The sequence below is a fragment of the Zootoca vivipara genome, chromosome 5 (assembly GCF_965207765.1).
Source record: "Zootoca vivipara chromosome 5, rZooViv2.hap1.1, whole genome shotgun sequence".
NCBI lineage: Eukaryota > Metazoa > Chordata > Lepidosauria > Squamata > Lacertidae > Zootoca > Zootoca vivipara.
The window spans coordinates 95,055,633-95,078,872 of NC_142588.1; the positions used below are offsets into that span (position 1 = coordinate 95,055,633).

The 23,240-nt window shown below is 46.8% G+C and overlaps 1 protein-coding gene across 5 annotated transcripts; it reads right to left on the bottom strand.

Moving 5' to 3' along the window:
* Nucleotides 1-3,639: 3,639 nt before the first annotated feature.
* OSTN (osteocrin) lies at nt 3,640-22,312 on the bottom strand. 5 transcript variants are annotated; one of them, XM_035134080.3, is made up of 5 exons: nt 22,174-22,312; nt 11,397-11,495; nt 8,661-8,872; nt 6,799-6,878; nt 3,640-5,183 (listed from the first exon to the last, which is right to left on the bottom strand). In XM_035134080.3, the coding sequence occupies exons 2-5, from the start codon at nt 11,493-11,495 to the stop codon at nt 5,071-5,073; spliced, it is 504 nt and encodes a 167-aa protein (XP_034989971.1). In that variant the 5' UTR covers nt 22,174-22,312; the 3' UTR covers nt 3,640-5,070. The 5 variants fall into 5 exon arrangements, with proteins under 5 accessions (XP_034989971.1, XP_088525485.1, XP_088525487.1 ...); XM_088669359.1 differs by having other exon boundaries at nt 8,661-8,875; XM_088669361.1 differs by lacking the exon at nt 22,174-22,312 and adding an exon at nt 17,201-17,404 and having other exon boundaries at nt 8,661-8,875.
* Nucleotides 22,313-23,240: the final 928 nt, after the last annotated feature.

The window sequence follows — 23,240 nt, forward strand, 5'->3', positions numbered from 1 at the left end:
TTGGGCTTACTGGCGCGTCTCATCTCACAGAGGTTGGGATGGCCTGGAACAATACAGAGGGCCCTGAAATTTCTCAGAAACAGCCTAGCTATCAAAGGTGCAAATGACCATTTATGGATGTGAAACCTCACAGCTTCCAAAATGTATCAGAACCTGAATTTCAGAGCAGATATCTGAGTTCTACATTCTCTGTGTTGGTTGGGGCTAAGGTTTCTGCCAGCTATTCCAGAGAAGTTCACACAGAAGGGCATGATGGGAATATCCACTCTCAACATTGGCAGGGGTGTTAAACCGTGTTCACCGTTTCCGAAATGCACCTCGGTCAGATTACAATCAGCCAAAGTGTTGTCTGTTTTCTTTTGTTTCTGCTCCGAACAGTCAAGCCTTTGTCATTTGAGAGCTGCTCTCCAGCCTTTCTAATGATAAAGAGTATTCTGTTTCGCTGTGATACATTTCAAAACCAATCAATGGGCTCTTGGCTGGCTTCACACAGATGCCTGCTTTATTACCTTTGGCAGATTATTGTCACCTCCTTTTATAAGTTGGGGGGAAATCACTATGGCAAATTAGCTAGGATGGCACCGGGGGTTAGGGAGATATTGGCAGCCCACAAGTGCCATGCAGTTCAGATTACATGTTTGAGCACAGCAGCTGAGCACAGCGATGCCAGATCTAAAGAGATTGGGTTGGAGGAGCATCCCCTGGCAAAGTGAAATACATGCAGTTTAAAGTCAGAGGCTAAGAAAATAGCATCCTATGGAACTGGGTGCCACCAGAGATGTGGGAGTGAATAAAAGCTAAATCAGTTTTTGAAGGTGATTTATTGGGATTTGAGGGTGGTTGTTTTTGCCATGGTCATAAAAATAAAGGATATTTAAAGATACTACTTCATTTGAGAATCATCTTGAGCAACATTGTCACAAAATCAGTCGGTCATATCTGTCAAGTGCTTTGTCATCTGAATTCTAGTGTGATCTGTGGCAACCTTTGCCAACCTGGTGCCCTCCAGATGTTTTGAATGAGAACTGTCCTGGCTGGGGCGGAAGGAAGCTGGCATCCAAAACATCTATGGTCTCTTCTCTTCCTCCACAGTCGGAGGCAGCCATGCTCCTGAAACCCAGTGGTTGGAAACCACAGGAGGGGAGAGTTGGTCTTCTCATGTTCCAGAGAGCCTGGAGAACTTTGAATTTTACTCAGGCAATAATTCTTGGAGTGTAGCTCCCGGCTCTGCTGAACCATCAAAGGCCTCCTGAAGATGTCACCCAGAAGGAAAGAGACACAGATCCAGCTGGAGGGGAAGCCTCCATCTTCTGACTGTGTTTTGTTGTATTGTGTTGTGTGTGTGGTTGTGGAAGACAACCAGCTGGGACACCTCAGAATGATTTCCCCTCTCGATGGCTCCCAAGATCAACTATTCTCCATAGGTTTTGTGGCGAACCACGAGCATTTTCTTTAATCTCTCAGGACCGCCCCTGAGACTTGATTCCCTGGCCCACCTTGAAGGCAGAATGAAACCCAAAGAAAGGTTGCAATGCCAGGCGTTCTTCTCTCTCCCCCTCCCTAATTCTTCTTTTTTTCTAATTCTTCTGTTGCGCCACAACTCCTGGAGCCATATTATGATGCGAGTGGCGGGTGTCCTGCAAAACGCTCCCCATGCAAGGAGCTTGGAACATCTGTTCTCAAGATGCGGAGCCCTGTTCAGCTACGGGAAGCTGCTCCTGCAAGAGGCAGCGACAGCCACGCAAACAGATGGTTGTGAAAGACGACTGGAGAAATTCACGGAAGAGAAGGCGACCAGTGGCTGCTGAAATGCTTCTGGGTACTAGTGGCTGGAAACTGCAAGAGGGGAGAAGATGCTCTTGTGCTTGAACCCTGCTTGTGACTCGAGAACCCGCCACCTACTTGAGGAAATAAAGACACAAGGACACAATGTATTTAAGTTAATGGGTGCGAAAAGGCCACAACTTTATTGCTTACAGCATGTGAGTGGTATTGGCTTAGGCATTGGATTGAACAGACTAGAATCAGGGGTGGCCAACTTCCAAGAGACTGCGATCTACTCACAGAGTTTAAAAAGTGGCAGTGATCTACCCCCTTTTTGGGGTTCAGGTCAAAGTTGTGGAGCTTTTTTTTAAAGAAGGAAAGCCCTGTTTTGGGGGGTTCACATAAAATTTGTAAAAGAGCTTCTTTAGGGAAGAAAGCGACGTTGAGCTTTTTTTTAAAGGAAGGAAAGCCCTGTTTTTTGTGGTTCAGGTCATTTTAGGGGTGCAGGGCAAAGATGTTGAGCTTTTTTTAAGGGCAGCCACAGTTGTTCAGCTTCTTTGGGGGGAGCAAGTGATCTACCAGTGATCTACCGCAGACGTCCAAGGATCTACCTGTTGGACATGCCTGGACTAGATGATTCCCCCCGCTCAGCCTTTTGCTTCTAGGGGGGGCAATTGCCCCCTCCTGCCCCCCTGCCTACGCCCATGCGGAACACAGTAACACAAACAGCCGGTCTCCATCACTTCCCACACTGTGGAATGAAAACACACCCCGTCATGTGATAGACAACAATCTCATGACTGCAAACACGGAGCAGGAATCCTAACAGCTGGACCCTTTGCTTTGCTGAATTGTTGCCTTCCCTCCCAGGACTGTTGTCCTAAGTCAGGCATGTCCAAAGTCCGGCCCAGGGGATGCTTTTAATGTTTAATCAATTATTTTATTTTATTTTTCTGTTGGAAGCTGCCCAGAGTGGCTGGGGAAACCCAGACAGATGGGCAGGGTATAAATTATAAATTATTATTACAGTATTATTATTATTATTACTTGTGGCCCGGGGCCTGGTTTAAACCGGTCCCACAGGCAATTTGGAAGAATCAATCTGTTGTGGCCCCCGAGCACCTGCCTGCTGCTCTGCTCGCTCTCCAACGCTCCGCCAAGGAAGGTTAGAGGCAGGCAGGTCAGGCTGTGATTGTTGCGTCTCCGGCGCTGGCGCTGCGTGATTGGCCGCTTGGGCGCCACTGCTCTTGCTGCACAGGAGCCACCCGTTGTTCCTCTCTCACTCCTGCCCGTGGTTTCCGCTCTTTGAAATAGTTTTTGCTATTCCAAAAGGCATTTCGCAAGGATTGTGGAGACCCTGCACTGTCCTAAAAAAAAAGCTCAACAACATTGGGGGAACAATCCTAAAAAATGCTCAAGAACTTCAATCCTAAAAAAAGGGGGGGAAAGGTCAACCACTTTGGGGGAACAATCAAATAATGCCAGGCAAAATGAGAGCCAGTGTGGTGTAGCGGTTAAGAGCAGTAGACTCGTAATCTGGGGAACCGGGTTCGTGTCTCTGCTCCTCCACCTGCAGCTGCTGGGTGACCTTGGGCTAGTCACCCTTCTTTGAAGTCTCTCGGCCTCACTCACCTCACAGAGTGTTTGTTCTGGGGGAGGAGGGGAAAGGAGATTGTTAGCCGCTTTGAGACTCCTTCGGGTAGTGATAAAGCGGGATATCAAATCCAAACTCTTCTCTTCAAATGTTCAGCCCTCATGCATGTTCACTTCATCCAATCTGGCCCTCGTTGAAAAAAGTTTGGACACCCCTGTCCTAAGTGATGTTGTGTTATAAACATAGCTAATATGGAGAAGGAAGAAGGATAGCCAGCCACATATGACACATTATACTTTATTTCAACATGACGGAGTTTATCCAGCTCTTCCATCGCTCTAGAACAAGGACCATCTCCAAGCACATAAGTCAGGAAAATATAGAGCTATTCTCGTAGAGAGAGGGAGAGAGAGAGAGACTCAGTAACAAGGACAGAGAATTATCGTTCCCCAAACACCCAGTTTCTTTTTCCATTTGTAACATGTAAGATTTCAGTGGTTAAAATAATGAAGGCAGACCAAGAGAAAATACGATGTTTCAGGAAGCAATACTTCTAAGCTGAGGAAACTGGTGCGGCATTATGCCACCATTTGGAAAGAAGAGTCACAGGACACCTGCTCTGCATGCAGAAGGCCCCAAGCTTCAGTCTCCAGCGTCGAACCAAAAGAGACCCTTCAGAGTTGGAAGAATCAGTGATGGTCTGTGTGCCCACATAAGGCAGCTTTAAGGAGTGAGTTATCTGCGATTCCTGCACTGCAGGGGGTTGGACTAGATGACCGGGTGGGTCCCCCTCCCAACGCTACAATTCTATGATTCTAAGGAGAGGGGAGGGGAAGCGGAGAATGAGAACATGGCTGAGAGCCAGCGAGAGAGGCTGCAGGACTTGCTGTGGGGGCAGTTTCTCTCTCCCCCACGAGGCAGTGATATGGTCACCAACTTGGATCAATTTAAAATAGGATGAGATGAATTCATGGGGGAGGAGAGAGCTATTGAAGGCATCTGGGTACCAGCTGCTGCAAACCGCAGGAGGAGAGAGGGCTCTTGGGGTCAGATCCTGCTTGCAGGTTCCCCACAGGCATCTGGTTGGCCCCTGGGAGAAGACAATGCTGGACTCAAGGAGCTCTTGGCCTGATCCAGCAGGCTCCTCTTCACGTGATGGCCTGCCATTGCTGCTCAGAAGCATTTTTGGCTGGCTCCACATGAGAAAATCCCCATCAGCAGGACCCAGAAGGGGAGAACTTTAGGTAGGAAATGCCAGCCAAGAAGTTGCACTCGGATCGTAATGATGGGGATGGGTGCTAAATTTAGCAGAGGTCCTGAGCTGACCTGAGATGGAGAACCAGGAACCAGGTGAAAAGGGGATTTGTGTGTGTGTGTGTGTGTGTGTGTGTGTGTGTGTTTGTGTGGAAATAAGAAGCGTCACTTATTAATGCTGCTCGAGAGTCAACAACACCACCTTGCTATTTTGCTGCACAGCATTCTAATAGCCCTTATTAGGTTGACAGACTCCCCAAAGTCGTTATTTTTTAATAAAAAAAGTGGCATGCAGATGAAATTGTTATATACATATAAACAAACACGCAGACAAAAAAACCAAAACACTTTCTGTTCCCTTATTCAGGAGAGCAGAGCGTCAGCTGGAAGGAAGTCTGGCCTAGTGGGCAGATCCTGCTATAACGAGAACTGGAGGCATGTTTCTTCTGTTTTTTCTTTTAAGAGGCCTGTTTCTGAATTGCAAAGTCACTGGGCGTGGTGGTGGGACTCGCGGAAGTGCCTTTTGCAGTGGGAGATGTTCTGAGGAGGGCGTCCACAAGGGCGGGCAAACCTGTAGGGGAAAAATCATGGGGGAGGGGGGGAAGAAACCCATAAGAGGAGCCTTGTAGTTGGATCAAAGAGCTTCTGAACAGCTTGAACAGCTGTTGCTGGAAGCCACAAGAGGCAAGAAGAGATAAGATAAGATAAGATAAGATAAGATAAGATAATAAGATAAGATATCTTTATTGTCTTTATTGTCATTGTCCCCTTGCGAGAAACCAAAAATACTCAAAGAGGGCTCTGGTGCCCAGGTCGACCACTGCTGAGAACAGGATCCTGGACTGGTTGGATGATGGGCCTGATCCAGCCAGGCTCTTCTGATGCTCTCATCAGGCCCAAGGCACATCTGGTCCACCATTCTGTTCTCATGGGGGTCAACCAAGATGTCCCCATTGTAAAGCCCTCCTAGTTAGAGCTTTTCAAGCTGGAATAAGGAAGTTTGAGGCCCCCTCTTGGCTGTGGGTGTGCCCTGCAATATGGATGGCCATCTGTCATGGATGCTTTAGCTGAGATTCCCGCATCGCAGGGGGTTGGACTAGATGACACTTGGGGTCCCCTCCAACTCTACACTTCTATGATTCTATGAGTCCCCTCCCCAGGGCAAAGAAGGGAAGGTGTGTGAGAGCCTCCCCCCTTGCCAGGCCCTAGGCGCTAAAGCACCCTTTTGCCCACTAGGAGGGCGCCAGGGTTGCAAAAGCTACCCCACAGGAACGTGTAATATTTGCTACAACCATTTGCCCAAGTGCCTCCTGCATTCCTCACACCAGGAAGAGGTGAAATGATAAAGGTTTATAAAATGATGCCTGGCATGGACATTGTTGTAGGTTCCATCTAGGCAGGGCCATGGGGGCCCAGGCACCCACAAATTTTCAATGAAGGGGTGGGCAGCCCCCGAGGTTCTATGAGTCCATGTGGAACGGGGGCAAGGCAGCACACCTGGGTATTGTCATGCACTTTGGAACTCCCTGCCTCTTGATGCCAGGCATAGGCCTGATATCAATACCCAGCTCCCCCAACTGTTCCTTGGTTTCTAGATTCTCGATCATCTTGGTCACCCTCCCCTACCTACTCTCCAGCTTGTCAATAGCCTTCTTAAACTGTAGTGCCCAGAATTGGGCCAGAGGCGGATTTGGGGCACTGACTTGAGAGGGTGAAGGCAAGAGGTGGCAGCAGCGGGGGGGCGGGGAGCTGAATTTTGGTGTCGCAAAGGGTGCCGCTGAAATCCGAAAGCCCCAAATCCGCCACTGACTGGACCCAGCACTCCAGGCGTGGTCTGACCAAGGCAGAACAGAGTGGGACTATGACGTCCCTTGATTTGGACACTAGACTTCTGTGGATGCAGCCTAGAATTGCATTCGCCTTTTTTGTTGCTGCATCACACTCTTGGCTCATTTGAAGGAGGCGGGGAAGAAACAGATACCTAGCTCCTTCATACTTCATAATTTTCCACCCCCCTGGAAGCTGCCTATTCTATTGGAAGCAGCCCAGAGTGGCTGGGGCAATCCAGTCAGATGGGTGGGATAATAATAATAATAATAATAATAATAATAATAATAATAATAGGCTGCAGCCAAGATAGAAACAGGCCCTACAAGTCCGCTTTTATCTTACCCACATCTGCTAACCTCGGGTGTTGCTCAGACGGTTCACTCCGATCCGGTCGAGGGGGATTCCAAACCGCCTCTTTGGAATTTCCACAACTTTCCTGTGTAATGAGATGCAATGAATTGGGATATGCCATCCAGATGTTTACCCCTCCCACCAGCCCCAGCCAGACAAGCCCTGCACTAAAACAGTCAGGGGCCTGAGACGAGTTCTGTGTACAGATGCTTATAAAATGGCCTGGGGGAAGAGAATAGAGAATGGTTTTCTCCCTCACGGTAGGTACTAGGAACTCATGAACACCCGGCGAAGCCGAACGTTGGAAGGTTTAGGGCAGAGAAAAGAAAGTCCTTCTTTACTCAGAGCATAGCTGAACCCTGGAACTCACTTCTGCAGGAAGCAGTGATGGCCAGTAACCTAGATATCCCTCCCGGCCATGAATTTATTCTTTTAAAACTATTGATGGCTCTTAGCCAGTCTGGCTCTTCTCTGCCTTGACACCTGGAGGCAGCGATGTTCTGAATGCCAGTTGCTGGAAGCCACAGGAGGGGAGAGTGTTGCTCTTGTGTTCGAATCCTGCTTGCAGGTTTCTCATTGTGGGCCCTGTCTGGCCCCTGTGAGAATAGGAGGCTAGACCAGATGGGCCATGGGCCTGATCCACCAGCCTCTTCTTGAGGCCTTATAAGCATTAGAACTACTGTAGTGCAATGAGGCCCACCTGGTACAATGCTAAGATCCAGCATGCGCAAGACCTCTGTTTCTTTTGCAGGGCCCTAAAAGAACCAGAGTCTCACAAGTGACTATTGGAATTGGAACGCATTTGCGATTGTGGCTTTCGCTGGGTTTCCAAAGAGCAAAGCTCATTGGCAGAGCGCTTTCGCTGGGGGTGTGCTCCCTCTTGTGGCCATCTCAAGCTACAGCAAGGCTCAAACATGGACCACTTATAACCGCCATCTCCAACTCCTCGAAAGATTCCATCAACGGGGTCTCTGAAAAATTGTACACTTCACTTGGGAAGACAGGCGAACTAATATCAGTGTACTGGAAGAAGCAAAGATCACCAGTGTTGAAGCAATGATTCTTCAACATCAACTTCGTTGGACTGGTCATGTTGTGCGGATGCCTGATTATCGTCTTCCAAAGCAACTACTCTATTCCAAACTTAAAAATGGAAAGTGTCATGCTGGTGGTCAACAAAAGAGGTTTAAAGACTGTCTCAAGGCAAATCTTATTCAGCTACAAGGGATCGCCAAAGAAGAACAGCAAGGCTCAATCTTGCTTATTGGGGCTGATGAGATCCGTAGTTCAAAACAGCTCAAGGGGGCACCAGGTTGGGGAAGGCTGATGGAAAGCTTTCTGTTTCCTTTGACAAATCACTGCCTCCATTTGTATTTTGAGTACGATGCAAATTAATTTATGTATGGTGCAGAAGTGCACGGTGCAAATTATTGCAAATTAGTTTTAGCATTGCAAGTCCCCTTCTGCTCGTTCCCTGCCTGGAAAACACGGGTCTGAGCTGCTTCCCACTAGTCCCATGCTTTCTAGGCACAGTGGCTTTGGCTTTGCCCTGCTTCTCCTCCCACCCACCAAAACCCGCTCTTTAGCACTAAATTGGAACAAACAGCAGTCCGCAAAAAACATGATTGCCATTTGTTCCAATTCAACACTAAACCATAGGATTCCTGGGGGGAAGCAGCAGAGCAAATGGAGGTGTGGATGAGTCCTTTGTTGTACACACATTCTTGCTTACAAAACTACCAGCATCCATGAGGGAGTGCATTTAAGCATGTGCAGAGTTCTTCCTGTGCATAGAAAGCAACATTTTGGTCTCTTCTGCAGTTCCATGATTCTGCTCTTTGAGATCCAGCTCTTTCTCACAGCTCACCTCTGCTTGGCTTTCAGGTCCAGGGATCCGGCCGAAAGCCTGTCGAGAGGGGAGCCAAACCCCGAGAAACTCCGCTTCTTTTTTGTCTCGATGACATCATTTTCGAGGGACACCAGCTCGTCAAAGAGGAGAAGCTTTGCGACCAGGTCGGCAGCTGGCTTCTCCTGGCCAGACAGAGACAGGCGACCCAGGGGAGAGGAAGGAGCCAAAGGCTGCTGCAAAGGAGAAAAGACTGATCTTTCACCAATTATTTATTGATTACTATAATTATCAATATCATTAACTGAGTCTACACTTTGGAACTCCCTGCCTATTGATGTCAGGTAGGTACCTTAACTGTTCTATTTTTGGCATCTGCCAAAAAACGTTCTCTTGCCAACCCCTCTTGTGTACCTATACCAGGAATTTTCACCATTTTAAAAAACTAAGCTAAGTTTTACTGCCTGCGCAGCTTTTTCTGAATGCTGTATGGCAAAGCACATGAAGAGCCGGGGACATGTGGTGGGCCGACAATGAGTGGTCAGAGAGAGAAGACAGGGAGGAGGAGGTGAAGCTGAAGAGGTAACAGGTCTAAGTGAGCAGGAAGAGGCTGTGGCAGAGGGCAGTCCAGAATCAGAGGCAGAAGCAGAGGCTGGAGAGGAGCCAGGCCAGAGGCAGCCATGAGGCAGGATGCTAAAGGAGCCAGGGAGGTCCCCCCTCCTGCTGTAACCAGCTCCCCTCCCCGCTGGTTTCCAAGAACATGTAGAGAAATGAAAAGAGCAGAACAGAGGTTAGTTGTGCACAGATGCCGTTCGAGACTGAGTGGGGAAAACCCAGATTGGAGGAGCCTTAGAGAGGGGTGGGAAGGCAAGGACCTTCAGTCCTTGCAACCATGTCATTGGGGCAAGACCTACTGGGAGGGTGAAGAAGAAGAAGAAGAGGAGGAGTAGGAGGAGGAGGAGGAGGAGGAGTTTGGACTTGATATCCCGCCTTCACTTCCCTTAAGGAGTCTCAAAGCAGCTAACAATCTCCTTTCCCTTCCTCCCCCACTGTAATCTACCCCAAGTACCCAAAGAAAATTGGCTAAGCCTGAATGCACCCATATCAATATCGGAATTACAAATGGCTATAAATAGATGACATCCCATCAGATGTCAAAGAGAAAAACAACTACCAGATTTTTAGAAGACATCTGAAGGCAGTCCTGTTTAGGGAGGCTTTTAATGTTTAATAGATGGTGTTTTATTTTTCTGTTGGAAGCCACCCAGAGTGGCTGGGGAAACCCAGCCAGATGGGCGGGGTATAAATAATGTATTATTGTTGTTGTTGTTGTTGTTGTTGTTGTTGTTGTTGTTTGATGTTTGTTTGTTTGTTTGTTGTTGTTGTTGTTGTTGTTGTTATTATTATTATTGAATGAAGATGTGAAAAGCACTGGGGCCAGATGGACTTACGACAATTTATTATAAAATGTTCCAGGATGCACTTATTGAACCAATTAAGGACACCATGAATAGAATTTTGGTGACTGGAGTAATTCCCACGTCATGGAAGGATGGCATTTATTACCCTGATCCCTAAGCAAGATGGTGACTTAACAAAGACAAAAAATTGCAGACCTAGTATTTCTTTATTGAACTGTGATCATAAACGATTTGCTAGAATTATAGCTAACAGACTAAAAAAGACACTGACTGAGTCCGTCCACAGAGACCAAGCTGAGTTCTTACCAGGCCAACAAATGAAGGACAATATAAGAAATGTAATTAACTTAATAGATATTTGGAAGTGAGAAATGAAAAACAGGCGGCATTAATATTTTTAGATGTGGAGAAAGCCTTTGATAATATTTCTTGGCCATTTTTTTTATTAAGGTATTAGAGAAAATGGACATTTATTACCCTGATCCACCAGCCTCTTCTTTTATAAGCATTAGAACTAGTGCAATGAGGCCCACCTGGTACAATGCTAGGATCCAGCATGCGCAAGACCTCTGTTTCTTTTGCAGGGCCCTAAAAGAACCAGAATCTCACAAGTGACTATTGGAATTGGAACGCATTTGCGATTGTGGCTTTCGCTGGGTTTCCACAGAGCAAAGCTCATTGGCAGAGCGCTTTCGCTGGGGGTGTGCTCCCTCTTGTGGCCATCTCAAGCTACAGCAAGGCTCAAACATGGACCACTTATAAACGCCATCTCCAACTCCTCGAAAGATTCCATCAACGGGGTCCCTGAAAAACGGGGTCATTTTTTTTATTAAGGTATTAGAGAAAATGGACATAGGTAATTCTTTACTGGCTGGAATTACAGTGATCTATATTGATCAATCTGCAAATATTTTAATAAATATAAGGGTTTTGTGGACCTGAGCTGTATTGGGTTTAGTTGAATAAAGAGGTAACTTCACTGGCATCGGAGACTTATGATTTTAGTGCTGACCTGGCACTACCTGAGCTATTGATACCTTCTCCTCCTCCGGGAATTTGCCTGGTCCTCTTTTAAAGCCCCTTTTAATTGTCCTTGCCTTTAGTCTAGACCTGAGAAAGGAGGAGGTTTGATGGCAGTAAAACTCTTCTTTATGGTCTTTTCAAACTGCTTTTAAGAGCATTTAAAAAGAGAGAGAGAGGGAGAGGGGGAGATATTTTAACTCTGACCGCTTGAGGGCGCTTTGAAATAAGAAATCTCAGTTCTAGGAGACCATCTCCAGTGCAGAAATTTGGGCTTGCCAGAAACAACTGGGCCTTGTTTGGGATCACCACTTACCTCTTGCAATGCTGCTACCTGGAAAGGTGTCCTGGATTGCCACTGGAAGAGGGTGACGGCCAAGACGAGGTACCCAGCTGCTCGCTGGCAACGCAGCATCTGCAAAAGAAAGCAGCGCCACAGTCCTTTGCCCGGTCTCGTCCCACATAGCTGGGTGCCCACTCCAAGCAGGGGAAAGTTCAAGATGCTTATTTATTGACTCAGGCATTATCAGCTACACTTGCACAGCAACTCAGTATGGTCCGTTCTCAGGTGTGTGCAACCATCAATAGAAGAAAGTCCACAAATATTTTAAAATGCAATACCAATGAAATGGAAATTTCTCCTTTCGTGTGGCGGAAGCGGGGGAATAAGCTAACAATATGGTAAACCAAAAATGGTAACGGAAGAAGCAGAGATTATAACTTTAGAAAATCCAAGCTGTTTAAAATGCCTGGGTGCATAAAATGGTCTTCAGCTGGCATCAAAGAGACGAGCTTTGCAGAAATTAAAGAAGGGAAAGGAGAGAGCAACTAAAGGTTAGGAATAATTTTCTGGTGGGAAGAGACCCCCTGGAAAGGTGGGGGACTCTCCTTCATTGGCGGTGCTTAAGCAGAGGTTGGATGGCCATCTGTCATGGATGCTCTAGCTGAGATCCCTGCCTTGCCATGGGTTGGGCTAGATGACTCTTGGAGTTCCCTTCCAACTCTACAATTTGATGATACTATGAAAATTCAGCCTTGGAGAAAGAGTCTTCTCTCTGCCAATAAAAGCTTTAGATCAGGGATCCCCAAACTATGGCCCAGGGACCGGATACGGCCCGAAGGACTCATTTATCCGGCCCGCAGTGACCCCTGCCGCCTGCTCTTACTGGTGAGGCACAGCACTGGAAACAGCCCGTGCGCGTGCGCATGCGCAAGCATCATTTCCGGTGCGCTTTCGGGTCGGAGGAGGCCTGTGCGTATGCGCACAAGCTATTTCCGGTGCTCCTGCGACCCGGAAGTGCGGCATAAATAGTGTGTGCGCACGCGTATGGGCTCCCATACGCTCCCCCACCCTCTGCGCGATCAGTCCTGCAGGCACCGGCCCAAAGCACAGTAAGTTTGGTGACCCCCGCTTTAGATATCCCTCTGTAAATGTTACGAAGCTACCATACACACTCAGAAAATATTCCTAGATGCTGAGACATCTCTAAGGTGTGGCCCAAAACCACCCCTGCAGTTTCTCCATCCCATTCAGGGGTAACAAAATATGGGGGGGCGAGGATCTTGGAACTTCTCAGTCAAGGTGCTCTGGCAGGAATCTTTTCAAGAGTTATGGCATCCTAGAAATTTGACCAGAGAACCACGGCTGGCATCCCGGTCTTCTGGCCCACCCATGTTGTAGAGGCTGATGGGGAATCAGACTCCGGTTGTTTACAGTCGGAGGCAGCAAGGCTTCTGAATTTCAGTTGCTGGAAACAGGGCCAGATTGAGGTTTGATGGGGCCCTAAGCTTCTGAAAGTAATGGGGCCCTTTATACAGTGAGCGGGGAAAGTAGAATCATAGAATCATAGAGTTGGAAGAGACCACCAGGGCCATCCAGTCCAACCCGCTGCCAAGCAGGAAACACCATCAAAGCATTCCTGACATATGCCTGTCAAGCCTCTGCTTAAAGACCTCCAAAGAAGGCGACCCCACCACACTCCTTGGCAGCAAATTCCACTGCCGAACAGCTCTTACTGTCAGGAAGTTCTTCCTAATGTTTAGGTGGAATCTTCTTTCTTGAAGTTTGAATCCATTGAATCCAGTATTTGATCCCCTGCTAAATTAGCCCATTTGCCCCCTGACGAGGAAAAGACCAGTCCATAATTTTAATGGTAGGTTTATTATAGCTGCGAGAGACAGAATAACAACAGGGGAAAAAAACCCCCAGAAACCCAGAAGACAAAATGTCAGAGATTGATGTGCATTATAATGAGTGAAATAAGTATTTGATCCCCTATCAACCAGCCAGATGCCAGGCTACCTGGTATCGTCACTGTATGTAACGAGCTGAGATTAGAAGCATTATTCTAAACAGGCAAATTTAGCAGGGGATCAAATACCTTTTTCCCTCACTGTATGTCCAGCTGTCCTTTGTCCACAACAAATTGTTGCTGCTTTTTGTGTTGAATATATGCTATATGGTCATTGATGGACCTAAAAGGTATCTAAAGCCATTTGCCCATAACAAAATACAGTATGTATTTTATCCAAGTAATTGTTGATCTGAAATACAATTAAGAAGAAGTATATTCCCCCCCCCCTCCAAGAGAGTGGGGCCCTAAGCTATAGCTTGCTTAGTTTATACGAAAATCCAGCACTGGTTGGAAACCACAGGAGAGTGTTGCTCTCATGCTTGGATCCTGCTCGTGGGTTTCTCACAGGAATCTGCTTTGTCACTGTGAGAACAGGATCACAGAATCATGGAGATGGAAGGGACCCCCAAGGGTCCTCTAGTCCACCCCCTCCAATGCAGGAATCTCAACTAAAGCATCCATGACAGATGGCAAGTCGACCTCTGCTTAAAAAACTCCAAGGAAGGAGAGTCCACCACCTCCCAAGGGAGTCTGTTGAATGGCTCTTACCGTCAGAAAATCTTTAGTCTTAATCTCCCTTTTGGTAATGCAGTACCGGATCTGCCATTGGCCTCATCCTGCAGGCTCTCCTTAGGTTCTTCTTTGCCTTTCTCTATGACCCCTGGCGAAAGGGCACATCTCAGCAACAGAGTATCTGCTTTGCAATCCTGCGTTGCAGGGGGTTGGACTAGATGACCCTTAGGGTCCCTTCCAACTGTATAATTTGATGATTCTATGAATCCCTGACAGATCTCCCAGTGAGGCTGGGAGCGCAGATAAGTGCAGGCAACACTCAGCTGGTTGGCAGGACAGTCTGACTCAGTATAAAACAGGGTCTTGTGTCCTTTGAATTTTTATGCAGGTTTCTGCACCGCCAAACTGAGAAACTGCAGCCTATCGCTGTTCAGGGAACCCACATCCTGATTATCTGCATACGGAAGTGGGGGCGGGGAACGTAAAAATAAATGGCAAGGTTAAATACACACTGTTTTTTTTTCACAGCGAAACATCTGCACTGCTGTTCATTCATCCCGGCGAGCTAAAAATAAGCCCCTGTACGCTAATCAAAATAAACAGAGAGGTCCTGAAAGTGCAAAAGGCATCTAGACTTCAACACAATTCAGGCAACTCTGGAAGTGGAAGAAGTGGGGAAGGTAAACAGCCCAGCTCTGCCCACAGGTTGCCAGGGGTCTTCAGCCTTGCCCTGCAACTAGCTGGTTGCACACATTGTTAAAGTGTGGAACTCCCTGCCACAGGAGGGATGGCAGCAATGCTTCTCAGTAGCAGTAGCTGCTGGAAACCCTGCAAATTATTGACAGTCTGGAGGTGACCTTGTAGTCTTATAGTCCAGGGTCAGCTGCACACAAGAACAGGTGCCAAAAGTCTACCCACCCATCCTTAGATCTATATCTTACATTTTCTCCAAAGAGCACAAGGTGGCGGGAGGCATTTCTGCCCCTCATTATTTTATCCCGCCAACAACCCTGTGAAGTAGGCTAGGCTGAGAGATAGTGACCCAGTGGGCTTTGTGGCTCAGTGGATGATTTGAACCCTCTTCTCTCGGCTCCTAGTCTAGCCCTCTAGCCACTAGGCAACACTGCTTGACCAAACGGTATCCTGTGCAGGTCCAGGTGTGCTAAACTGAAACACGAGCCTATCTAGCACGTTACCCACTGAAATTGGCTCTCCTGCAGCACTAGACTTTGGGGAGACTTCTTTGCCAGGCTGCATCAGAGGTGGGCAGCCAGTCTTTCCCTTGACAGAACCTTCTTCTATCTTTATTATGGGATGGTCTGTCCTCATTTTGAGAAGCAGAGTTTGCGTGGCCATCTGCCAGGGGTCCTTTAGCTGCGATTCCTGCGTGGCAGGGGGTTGAACTAGATGCCTCTTGGGCATGGGTAGGCAAACTAAGGCCCGGGGGCTGGATCAGGCCCAATCGCCTTCTCAATCCGGTCCGCGGATGGTCGGGGAATCATCATGAGCAGAATGTGTGCTTTTATTTAAAATGCATAGAATCATAGAATCATAGAGTTGGAAGAGACCACAAGGGCCATCCAGTCCAACCCCCTGCCAAGGAGGAAACACCATCAAAGCATTCTTGACATATGCCTGTCAAGCCTCTGCTTAAAGACCTCCAAAGAAGGAGACTCCATCACACTCCTTGGCAGCAAATTCCAGTGTTGAACAGCTCTTACTGTCAGGAAGTTCTTCCTAATGTTTAGGTGGAATCTTCTTTCTTGTAGTTTGAATCCATTGCTCCGTGTCCGCTTCTCTGGAGCAGCAGAAAACAACCTTTCACCCTCCTCTATATGACATCCTTTTATATATTTGAACATGGCTATCATATCACCCCTTAACCTTCTCTTCTCCAGGCATCTCTGGGTTATTTGTGGGGAGTAGGAATTCATTCATTCCCCCCCCCCAAAAAAATATAGTCCAGCCCTCCACAAGGTCTGAGGGACAGTGGACCGGACCCCTGCTGAAAAAGTTTGCTGACCCCTGCTCTTGGGGGATCCCTTCCAACTTGACGGTTCTGTGATTCTATGAAGAGACTCCATCAGGCTAAGCCTTCTTCCACTTGCCTTGCCCCACCCTCCAGTCTCTGCTTCTCAATTTGCATTGTATTATTTTATGCCCTGTGGCTTGCCATTGTTTTATTGATTGTAGTTTCAAAATTATTTATTGTAATTGTTAAGAGTGGGTTTCTGTTTAATTTTTATATGCTGATATTATTATTCTATACTATTCTAGTGATTGTTGAATGTTACTTTATTTGATGCAGATTGATTATCTTAAAGCTATGTTTTATTATCATACTTTGTATTGCATTAGATTGTTATAAGGTGTACATCCTTTGTTTCTTCAGCTTGTAAACCGCCTAGAGTATTGTAAGATAGAAAGGCGGTATGCAAATAAAAAGCGATGATGATGATGATGATGATGATGATGATATCTGACCTGGAAGTTGGAGCAAGCTTGTATTCTGCTGCTCCAGAGGGGAGGACCCCAACCATTGCATTCCAATAACAACCAAGGAGAGTAAAGTTTGCTTTCTGAAAGTAAAATACGCCTGACATTGGAACAGGCTCTCTCGGAAAGTGATGGATTCTCCTTCCTTGGAGGCTTTTGAACAGAGGTTGGATGGCCATCTGTCATGGATGCTTTAGCTGTGATTCCTGCATTGCTGGGGGTTGGACTGGATGACCCTTGGGGTCCCCTCCAGACCAATGATTCTATGATTCTAAGACCATCCTGGGCCCACTCAATCACCACAGACTAAAGTTGCCCCTCTCTCCTCCTCCGAAGAACCAGGGCGATGCCAACCTGGCTTTCTTTGGCCAAGTGAAAAAGAGAGATTTCTTCCTCCTTTCCTTCTATTGGGAAAAGCACTCGCAGTGGGCTCACATTACAGCCGTACCTTGGTTTTCGAACAGCTTAGTTCTTGAACATTTTGCCTCCCAAACGCTGCAAATCCGGAAGTGAGTGTTCCAGTTTGAAAACTATTTTTGGAAGCTAAACGTCCGACGTGGCTTCCGATTGGCTGCAGGAGCTTCCTGCAGCCAATCAGAAGCCATGGTTTGGTTTTCAAATGTTTTGGAAGTCGAATGGACGTCCAGAATGGATTCCATTTGATTTCCAAGGCATGACTGTGCTGCTTCAGAGTGCTGTGAAGTCGTTATTTTCCTTGGTATTATTTTTATTATGATTGATTGCATTTACATCCTACCTTTTTCTCCAAGAAGATCCAGGGGGTGTACTTGGTTAGAGCGTCAGGCTAGGACTCAGGGGACCTGGGTTCAAATCCATTCTTGGCCCTGAAGCTCGGTGAGTGACCTTGGGCCAGTCACTGCCTCTTAGCCTAAGCTCCTTCACAAGAGTTGTTGTGTGGGTTAAATGAGGAAGGGGAGATCTGTTAAGCCACCTTGAGCTCCTTGGAGAAAATAGAGGGATACAAATGCTATTATTATTATTATTATTATTATTATTATTATTATTATTATTAATTTTTATTATTATTATTCACCATCTACTTCATGGACATGTAATGAACTTAGAACTGAACTATCAGCCCCACTGCATTTCCATCCACTTTCTTGAACTCGAGGGTCGGTAGGTGTTAATGACAGGAACTCTGAGATGGCACGAATTTCAGCATTTTGGTAACTTCTGAAATTCCTGGTGGGTGCCTTGTTTATCTCAAAAAAGGAGTTGGCCGGTTGCTGTAGCAAAAGCCAACAGGGAAGGAATAATAACAGTTGCGTTGACATGAAAAGGGCAATTCTGCTCTTATATCCCAGGCGAAAGATGAGCCACAAGCAGTTTGCTATTTTATTTTTTTAAAAAAATAATGCTTTGATCCTGAGGGCTTCCGAGAAAAGGCATCTCAACGCAAGCGGTTGATGCCGCCAGATAATGGGCACCATCAATCATTTACTTAAACTCCGTGTCAGGATGTCAGAGACTTGAGAAAACACGCTTCCTTTCGTTAACGCTGGAAATGAGCCAAAGCAACCCGAGGTGGTTGTTTTTCTTAGAAGCTGTGACTTTTGGGCAATTTTCCAGCAGCCCTGGGGGGAAAAGTTCCCTTTTTGTGTGTGTGTTAGAATTGCCTTTGCTTGTCCTTGGCGATATCACTGTGTGGTCAGCCCTAATTGGCTAGGTCTTGCAGTGAATCCTGACTGGTTGGGATCATTCAGGAAGGAATAAGACGGGAAAGAAAAGATAGGAACATAAGAAAAGCCTGCTGGATCAGGCCAGTGGCCCACATAGTGCAGCATTCTCTTCTCACAGCGGCCGACCAGGTGCCCCAGTAAGAAACCCCAAAGCAGGATTCGAACACAAGAGCAAGACTCTTCCTTCCTGTGGTTTCCAGAGGACAGGATCACACTTCAAAATGACCTTAACAGATTAGACAACTGGGCCAAAGCAAACAAGATGAATTTTAACAAGGAGAAATGTAAAGTACAACACTTGTTGGCAAAAAAAATGAAAGGCACAAATACAGGATGGGTGACACCTGGCTTGAGAGCAGTACATGTGAAAAGGACCTAGGAGTCTTGCTAGACCACAAACTTGACATGAGTCAGCAGTGTGATGCAGCAGCTAAAAAGGCCAATGCAATTCTGGGCTGCATCAATAGGAGTATAGCATCTAGATCAAGGGAAGTAATAGTACCACTGTATTCTGCTTTGGTCAGACCTCACCTGGAGTACTGTGTCCAGTTCTGGGCACCACAGTTCAAGAAGGATACAGACAAACTGGAACGTGTCCAGAAGAGGGCAACCAAAATGGTCAAAGGCCTGAAAACAATGCCTTATGAGGAACGGCTTAGGGAGCTGGGTATGTTTAGCCTGGAGAAGAGAAGGTTAAGGGGTGATATGATAGCCATGTTCAAATATATAAAAGGATGTCATATAGAGGAGGGAGAAAGATTGTTTTCTGCTGCTCCAGAGAAGCGGACATGGAGCAATGGATTCAAACTACAAGAAAGAAGATTCCACCTAAACATTAGGAAGAACTTCCTGACAGTAAGAGCTGTTCGGCAGTGGAATTTGCTACCAAGGAGTGTGGTGGAGTCTCCTTCTTTGGAGGTCTTTAAGCAGAGGCTTGACAGGCATATGTCAAGAATGCTTTGATGGTGTTTCCTGCTTGGCAGGGGGTTGGACTGGATGGCCCTTGTGGTCTCTTCCAACTCTATGATTCTATGATTCTAGTAGCCATCAATAGCTCCCTGCTCCTCCATGAATTTGCCCGGTCCTCTTTTAAATGCATCCACTCTGGTGGCTGTCACTGCCTCCTGCGGGAGTGAGTTCCGCAGTTTAACTATGCACTACGCGAAGAAGCCCTGTCTTTTACCTGTCCTGCTTCTTCCGACATTCAGCTTGGACGGCGAGCTGAGCCAACAGCAGCCAGAGATATCGAACAGGATCAGAAAGGGAAACATCATCACACAAGGCTAAGTATTCAGGGAGACAAAAATTCCTATTTGAACAAAAATAGCTAGGATCTACTCAAAAAACGAATCCGGGTGTCAACACTTCGGGGCTCACACGAGGCTGTGGGCACATCTTGGCAAAAGTCCTCTTCTGAAACAGGGGTGGCGCAAGGTTATATTTGACTTTGCTTGCTTCCGTATTTATTTATACTATATTTAGCCATTGGCTCTTAAAATCAAGATTAGGTCCATTAAAGTGTGGCTGTGTTTGGGAGATTGTGGTGGCTGGATCAGAGGCCAAGAGAGAGGAGCAGCTGCTACAGGGGTAAAAGGTAGCCAATACAGCAGGATTAGACATAGAATCGTAAGGGTCGTAAGGGTACCCAGGGGTCATCTAGTCCAGCCCCCTGAACTCCCAGGCCACCCTCCAGTTTCAACAGCCTTATTGGGGTCCCCTTCAGACTAAGGGGACACCCAGTGAAGCTGAATGTTGTAAGGTCTGAGGCAGAGAAAAGAAAGGATTTCTTCACGAGGCAGAGTTAAACTGTGGAACTCACTCCCACAGGAGATAGTGATGACCACCAACGGAGATGGTTTTAAAAGAGGATTAGAACATTTCCACGGCTATCAGTGGCTACTAGCCAGGATGGCTACGCTCTGCCCTTCGCATGTGGAGGCAGAGATGCTTCTTAGTGCCAGTTACTTGAGACCACAGGATTGGGGAGAAGGCTCTTGTGGGCAAATCTTGTGGGTTTCCCAATAGAGGCACTTGAGAACAGGATGCTGGACTAGATGGGCCACTGGCCTGATCCAGCAGGCTTGTCTTACATGCTCAGAAGTGCTGCTTCCAAAAGCTGCCAGCTACACCCCCCTTTGGACAGAGACGACTTGTCCATTGTGCTCTAGCAACCTTTGGAATGAACTACTGTAGGGGTCAGTAAACTTTTTCAGCAGGGGGCCGGTCCACTGTCCCTCAGACCTTGTGGGGGGGGGCAGACTATATTTTGAAAAAAAGGTAAAATAAAAAATGAACGAATTCCTATGCCCCACAAATAACCCAGAGATGCATTTTAAATAAAAGGACACATTCTTACTCATGTAAAAACACACTGTTGCGGGCCAGATTGAGAAGGCGATTGGGCCGAATCCGCCCCCCCCCGGGCCTTAGTTTGCCTACCCATGGACTACTGCAACACAGTGGGGCTGTCCTTGAAGACAGTTCAGAACCTTCAGCTGGTCCAGAATGTAATGACTGCTAGCCAAGGGGACTTCCTGAAGCCATATATAACTCTCATTGGCTGCCGGTTAATTTCTCAGACCAATTCAAGGTGCTCAAATTAGTGCTTGAATCTCTACATTACTCGGGGCCCTAAATATCTGCAAGACCGACTTCTTTCCTACAGAGCACCCCAGGTGTTAAGAAGCCCGCCCCTTGGTCGGTTTTCTTACCCTTGGCAGTTCAAAGAGGAGAGAAGACAGAGGGGGAGATCCGATAGCCACCTTCAAATATCCGAAGGGCTGGAAGATGAGCAAGTTTGCTTTGTGCTCCTGTTCCAGAGGGCAAGACCCGAACCGGTGGATTCAAATGTCAAGAAAGGAGATTCAAACTAAACGTAGGGAGTGCTTTCTGAGAGTAAAATACAGTGGAACAGACTCCCACAAGAGGTGCTGGAATCTCCTCCCTTGGAGGTTTTTACGCAGAGGTTGGATGGCCACTTGTCATTGATGGTTTAGTTGAGATTCCTGCATTGCAGGGGGTTGGACTAGATGACCCCCGGGGTCTCTTCCAACTCTAACAATTCTATGATTCTAAGAATAATGAGCAATGGACATGAGCAAAGACTGTCACACATGGGCTGAGTGTTTGTTGTGTTACTTTCATCCAGGTCTGTGTTCGAAACACCTGAGTCCAGGTGTGGTACACCCCCTCCAGTTTTTTAGTGTGGGAACTTATTCTGAGCTAACTTTTCGAAGGCTGCTTTCTCCTCTAAGTTCACCGGAGAATGAATCAAAGGGGTGGGAATGACTTTATTGGCTAAGAAAATTCTCCTTTCCCTAAACGCTAAATTCTCACTTCTGGTCCATTCTGCAAGCAGAAGAACACCATTATTGTTATTTTTAATAGCACAGCAACCAAGTTGTTGAGTCAACTCACTTCTCTGGGTTTTTTTTTTTTAGGGGCATCATGTTGTGAAGTTATTTTATTAGTTATTGCATTTATATGCCACCTTTTCCTCCAAAGAGCGGCAGGTGCTTCTTCCCCTGCGAGGGAAGTTAGGCGGAGAGAAGGCGATGACTCGCCCAAAGTCACCGAGGAGTTTCATAGCTGAGTGGGGATTCAAACCCTGGTCTCCAAGGTCCTAGTCTAACACTCTAACCACTACACCACACTGCCCACACTGTATTTTTAAAATCAGCTGAACAAAGGCATTTTTAAAAAATAAATAAGAAATAAAAGTAATACGATCTGCCGTTCCCTGCATTCAGACAGCTCTAAGAACAGTGCAAACAGCCCCTTCCAGAACACCAGAAGGTGCCATTTGACACGCTGGGATAATTTGGGTCCATTTCAGCTCCGTTTGAGAATTGCAGTGAGACACACAGCATGCAGGTAAGGGAGCCCCCCCTCCCCGTCACCCTCTGCAGACTTTGCATATTCTTGCTGGTTCTGAGCAGAACTTTTCAAGAACAGCAGTGCTAGGATGGAAGCAAATGGTTGTAAGGAAAGCAAGACACACACAGAGAGATGGCCTCTGCTCACTCACCTTGCCTGGAGGAGGCGTGGAAAATCAGTCCTTCAAAATTTCGAAAGAAAACCCTGGACCTTCCAAGCTGGTTCCTCTTCACTTATCTCTGATGTTCACTTTTCTCTCTGAGTTTTTATAGTCTCGGATGGAGCTCCTCCACTCCAATCCCTGCCTCTGCTCTCTCTTACATCATTTCTCAAGATTTTCCACTGCTCCTCGTCTCAAATCCCCCCCCCTTCTCTCTTGGTCTCCCTCCCTTCTCCACATGCTCATTTCTCCCTTTAATTTATTGCTCCGATCAGGGCAATTAGATTATCGAGAAATGAGAACTGGGTGGGCTGGATCAGATGGGGTGGAGGGTCCGTCTCTTCCCGACAAAGCCCAGCTCCCGGACGCCTCTTCTGGGAATCCCGCAAGTTGGGTGAGGGCCACAAAAATTATCTTCCTTGTTGATCTTAATCCGGGTAGAAAAAAGGCTTAAATCCCAAGAGAAAGCAAGTGTTCTGAGCCCAGAGCTTTTACAGAAGTTTATCAGATGGCGCAATGCATGGAGAAAGGGGATAGGAAAATGTTTTCCTTGTTCTCTCCTAACATTGGAACTTGTGAACCATTCAATGAAGCTGAAGGTTGGAAGATTCAGGACAGGTAAAAGAAAAGACTTTTTCATGTATTGCATAGTTAAACTATGGAACTCCCTCCTGCAGGAGACAGAGATGGCCCCAAGGCCAGATTTATGTATAAGATAAATAAGCTCTAACTTAGGGCCCCACTCTCTTAGGGGCCCTAAAAAAAATTAAAGGAAAAAAACACTTGGGTGTACATTTCCAAAATATAAGATAAAAAAACAAATAAAATAAAACCTACATCCAGCAACAGGGGTTTGTGTTGTGTAGGCTCCTATGATGTAAGTCATGGGTCCCGCCTGCTAGCCTGATCCCTAAAATATCACTGGTTTTCTCATTTCTATATACAGTGGTACCTTGGTTCTCAAACTTAATCTGTTCCAGAAGTGTTCCGAAACCAAGGCGTGCTTTCCCATAAAAAGTACCGTAATGCAAAACGGATTAATCCGTTCTAGCCTTCTA

Bases quoted from the DNA above. Each gene is read 5' to 3' on its own strand.
- OSTN (XM_088669359.1), bottom strand. From the start codon at position 11,495: ATGCTGCGTTGCCAGCGAGCAGCTGGGTACCTCGTCTTGGCCGTCACC. The intron at 8,876-11,396 runs GTAAGTGGTGAT...TCTCCTTTGCAG, and splicing joins AGGTAGCAGCATTGCAAGAG to CAGCCTTTGGCTCCTTCCTC. The intron at 5,184-6,798 runs GTTAGCAGATGT...TTTCCCCTACAG, and splicing joins CCGTCTGAGCAACACCCGAG to GTTTGCCCGCCCTTGTGGAC.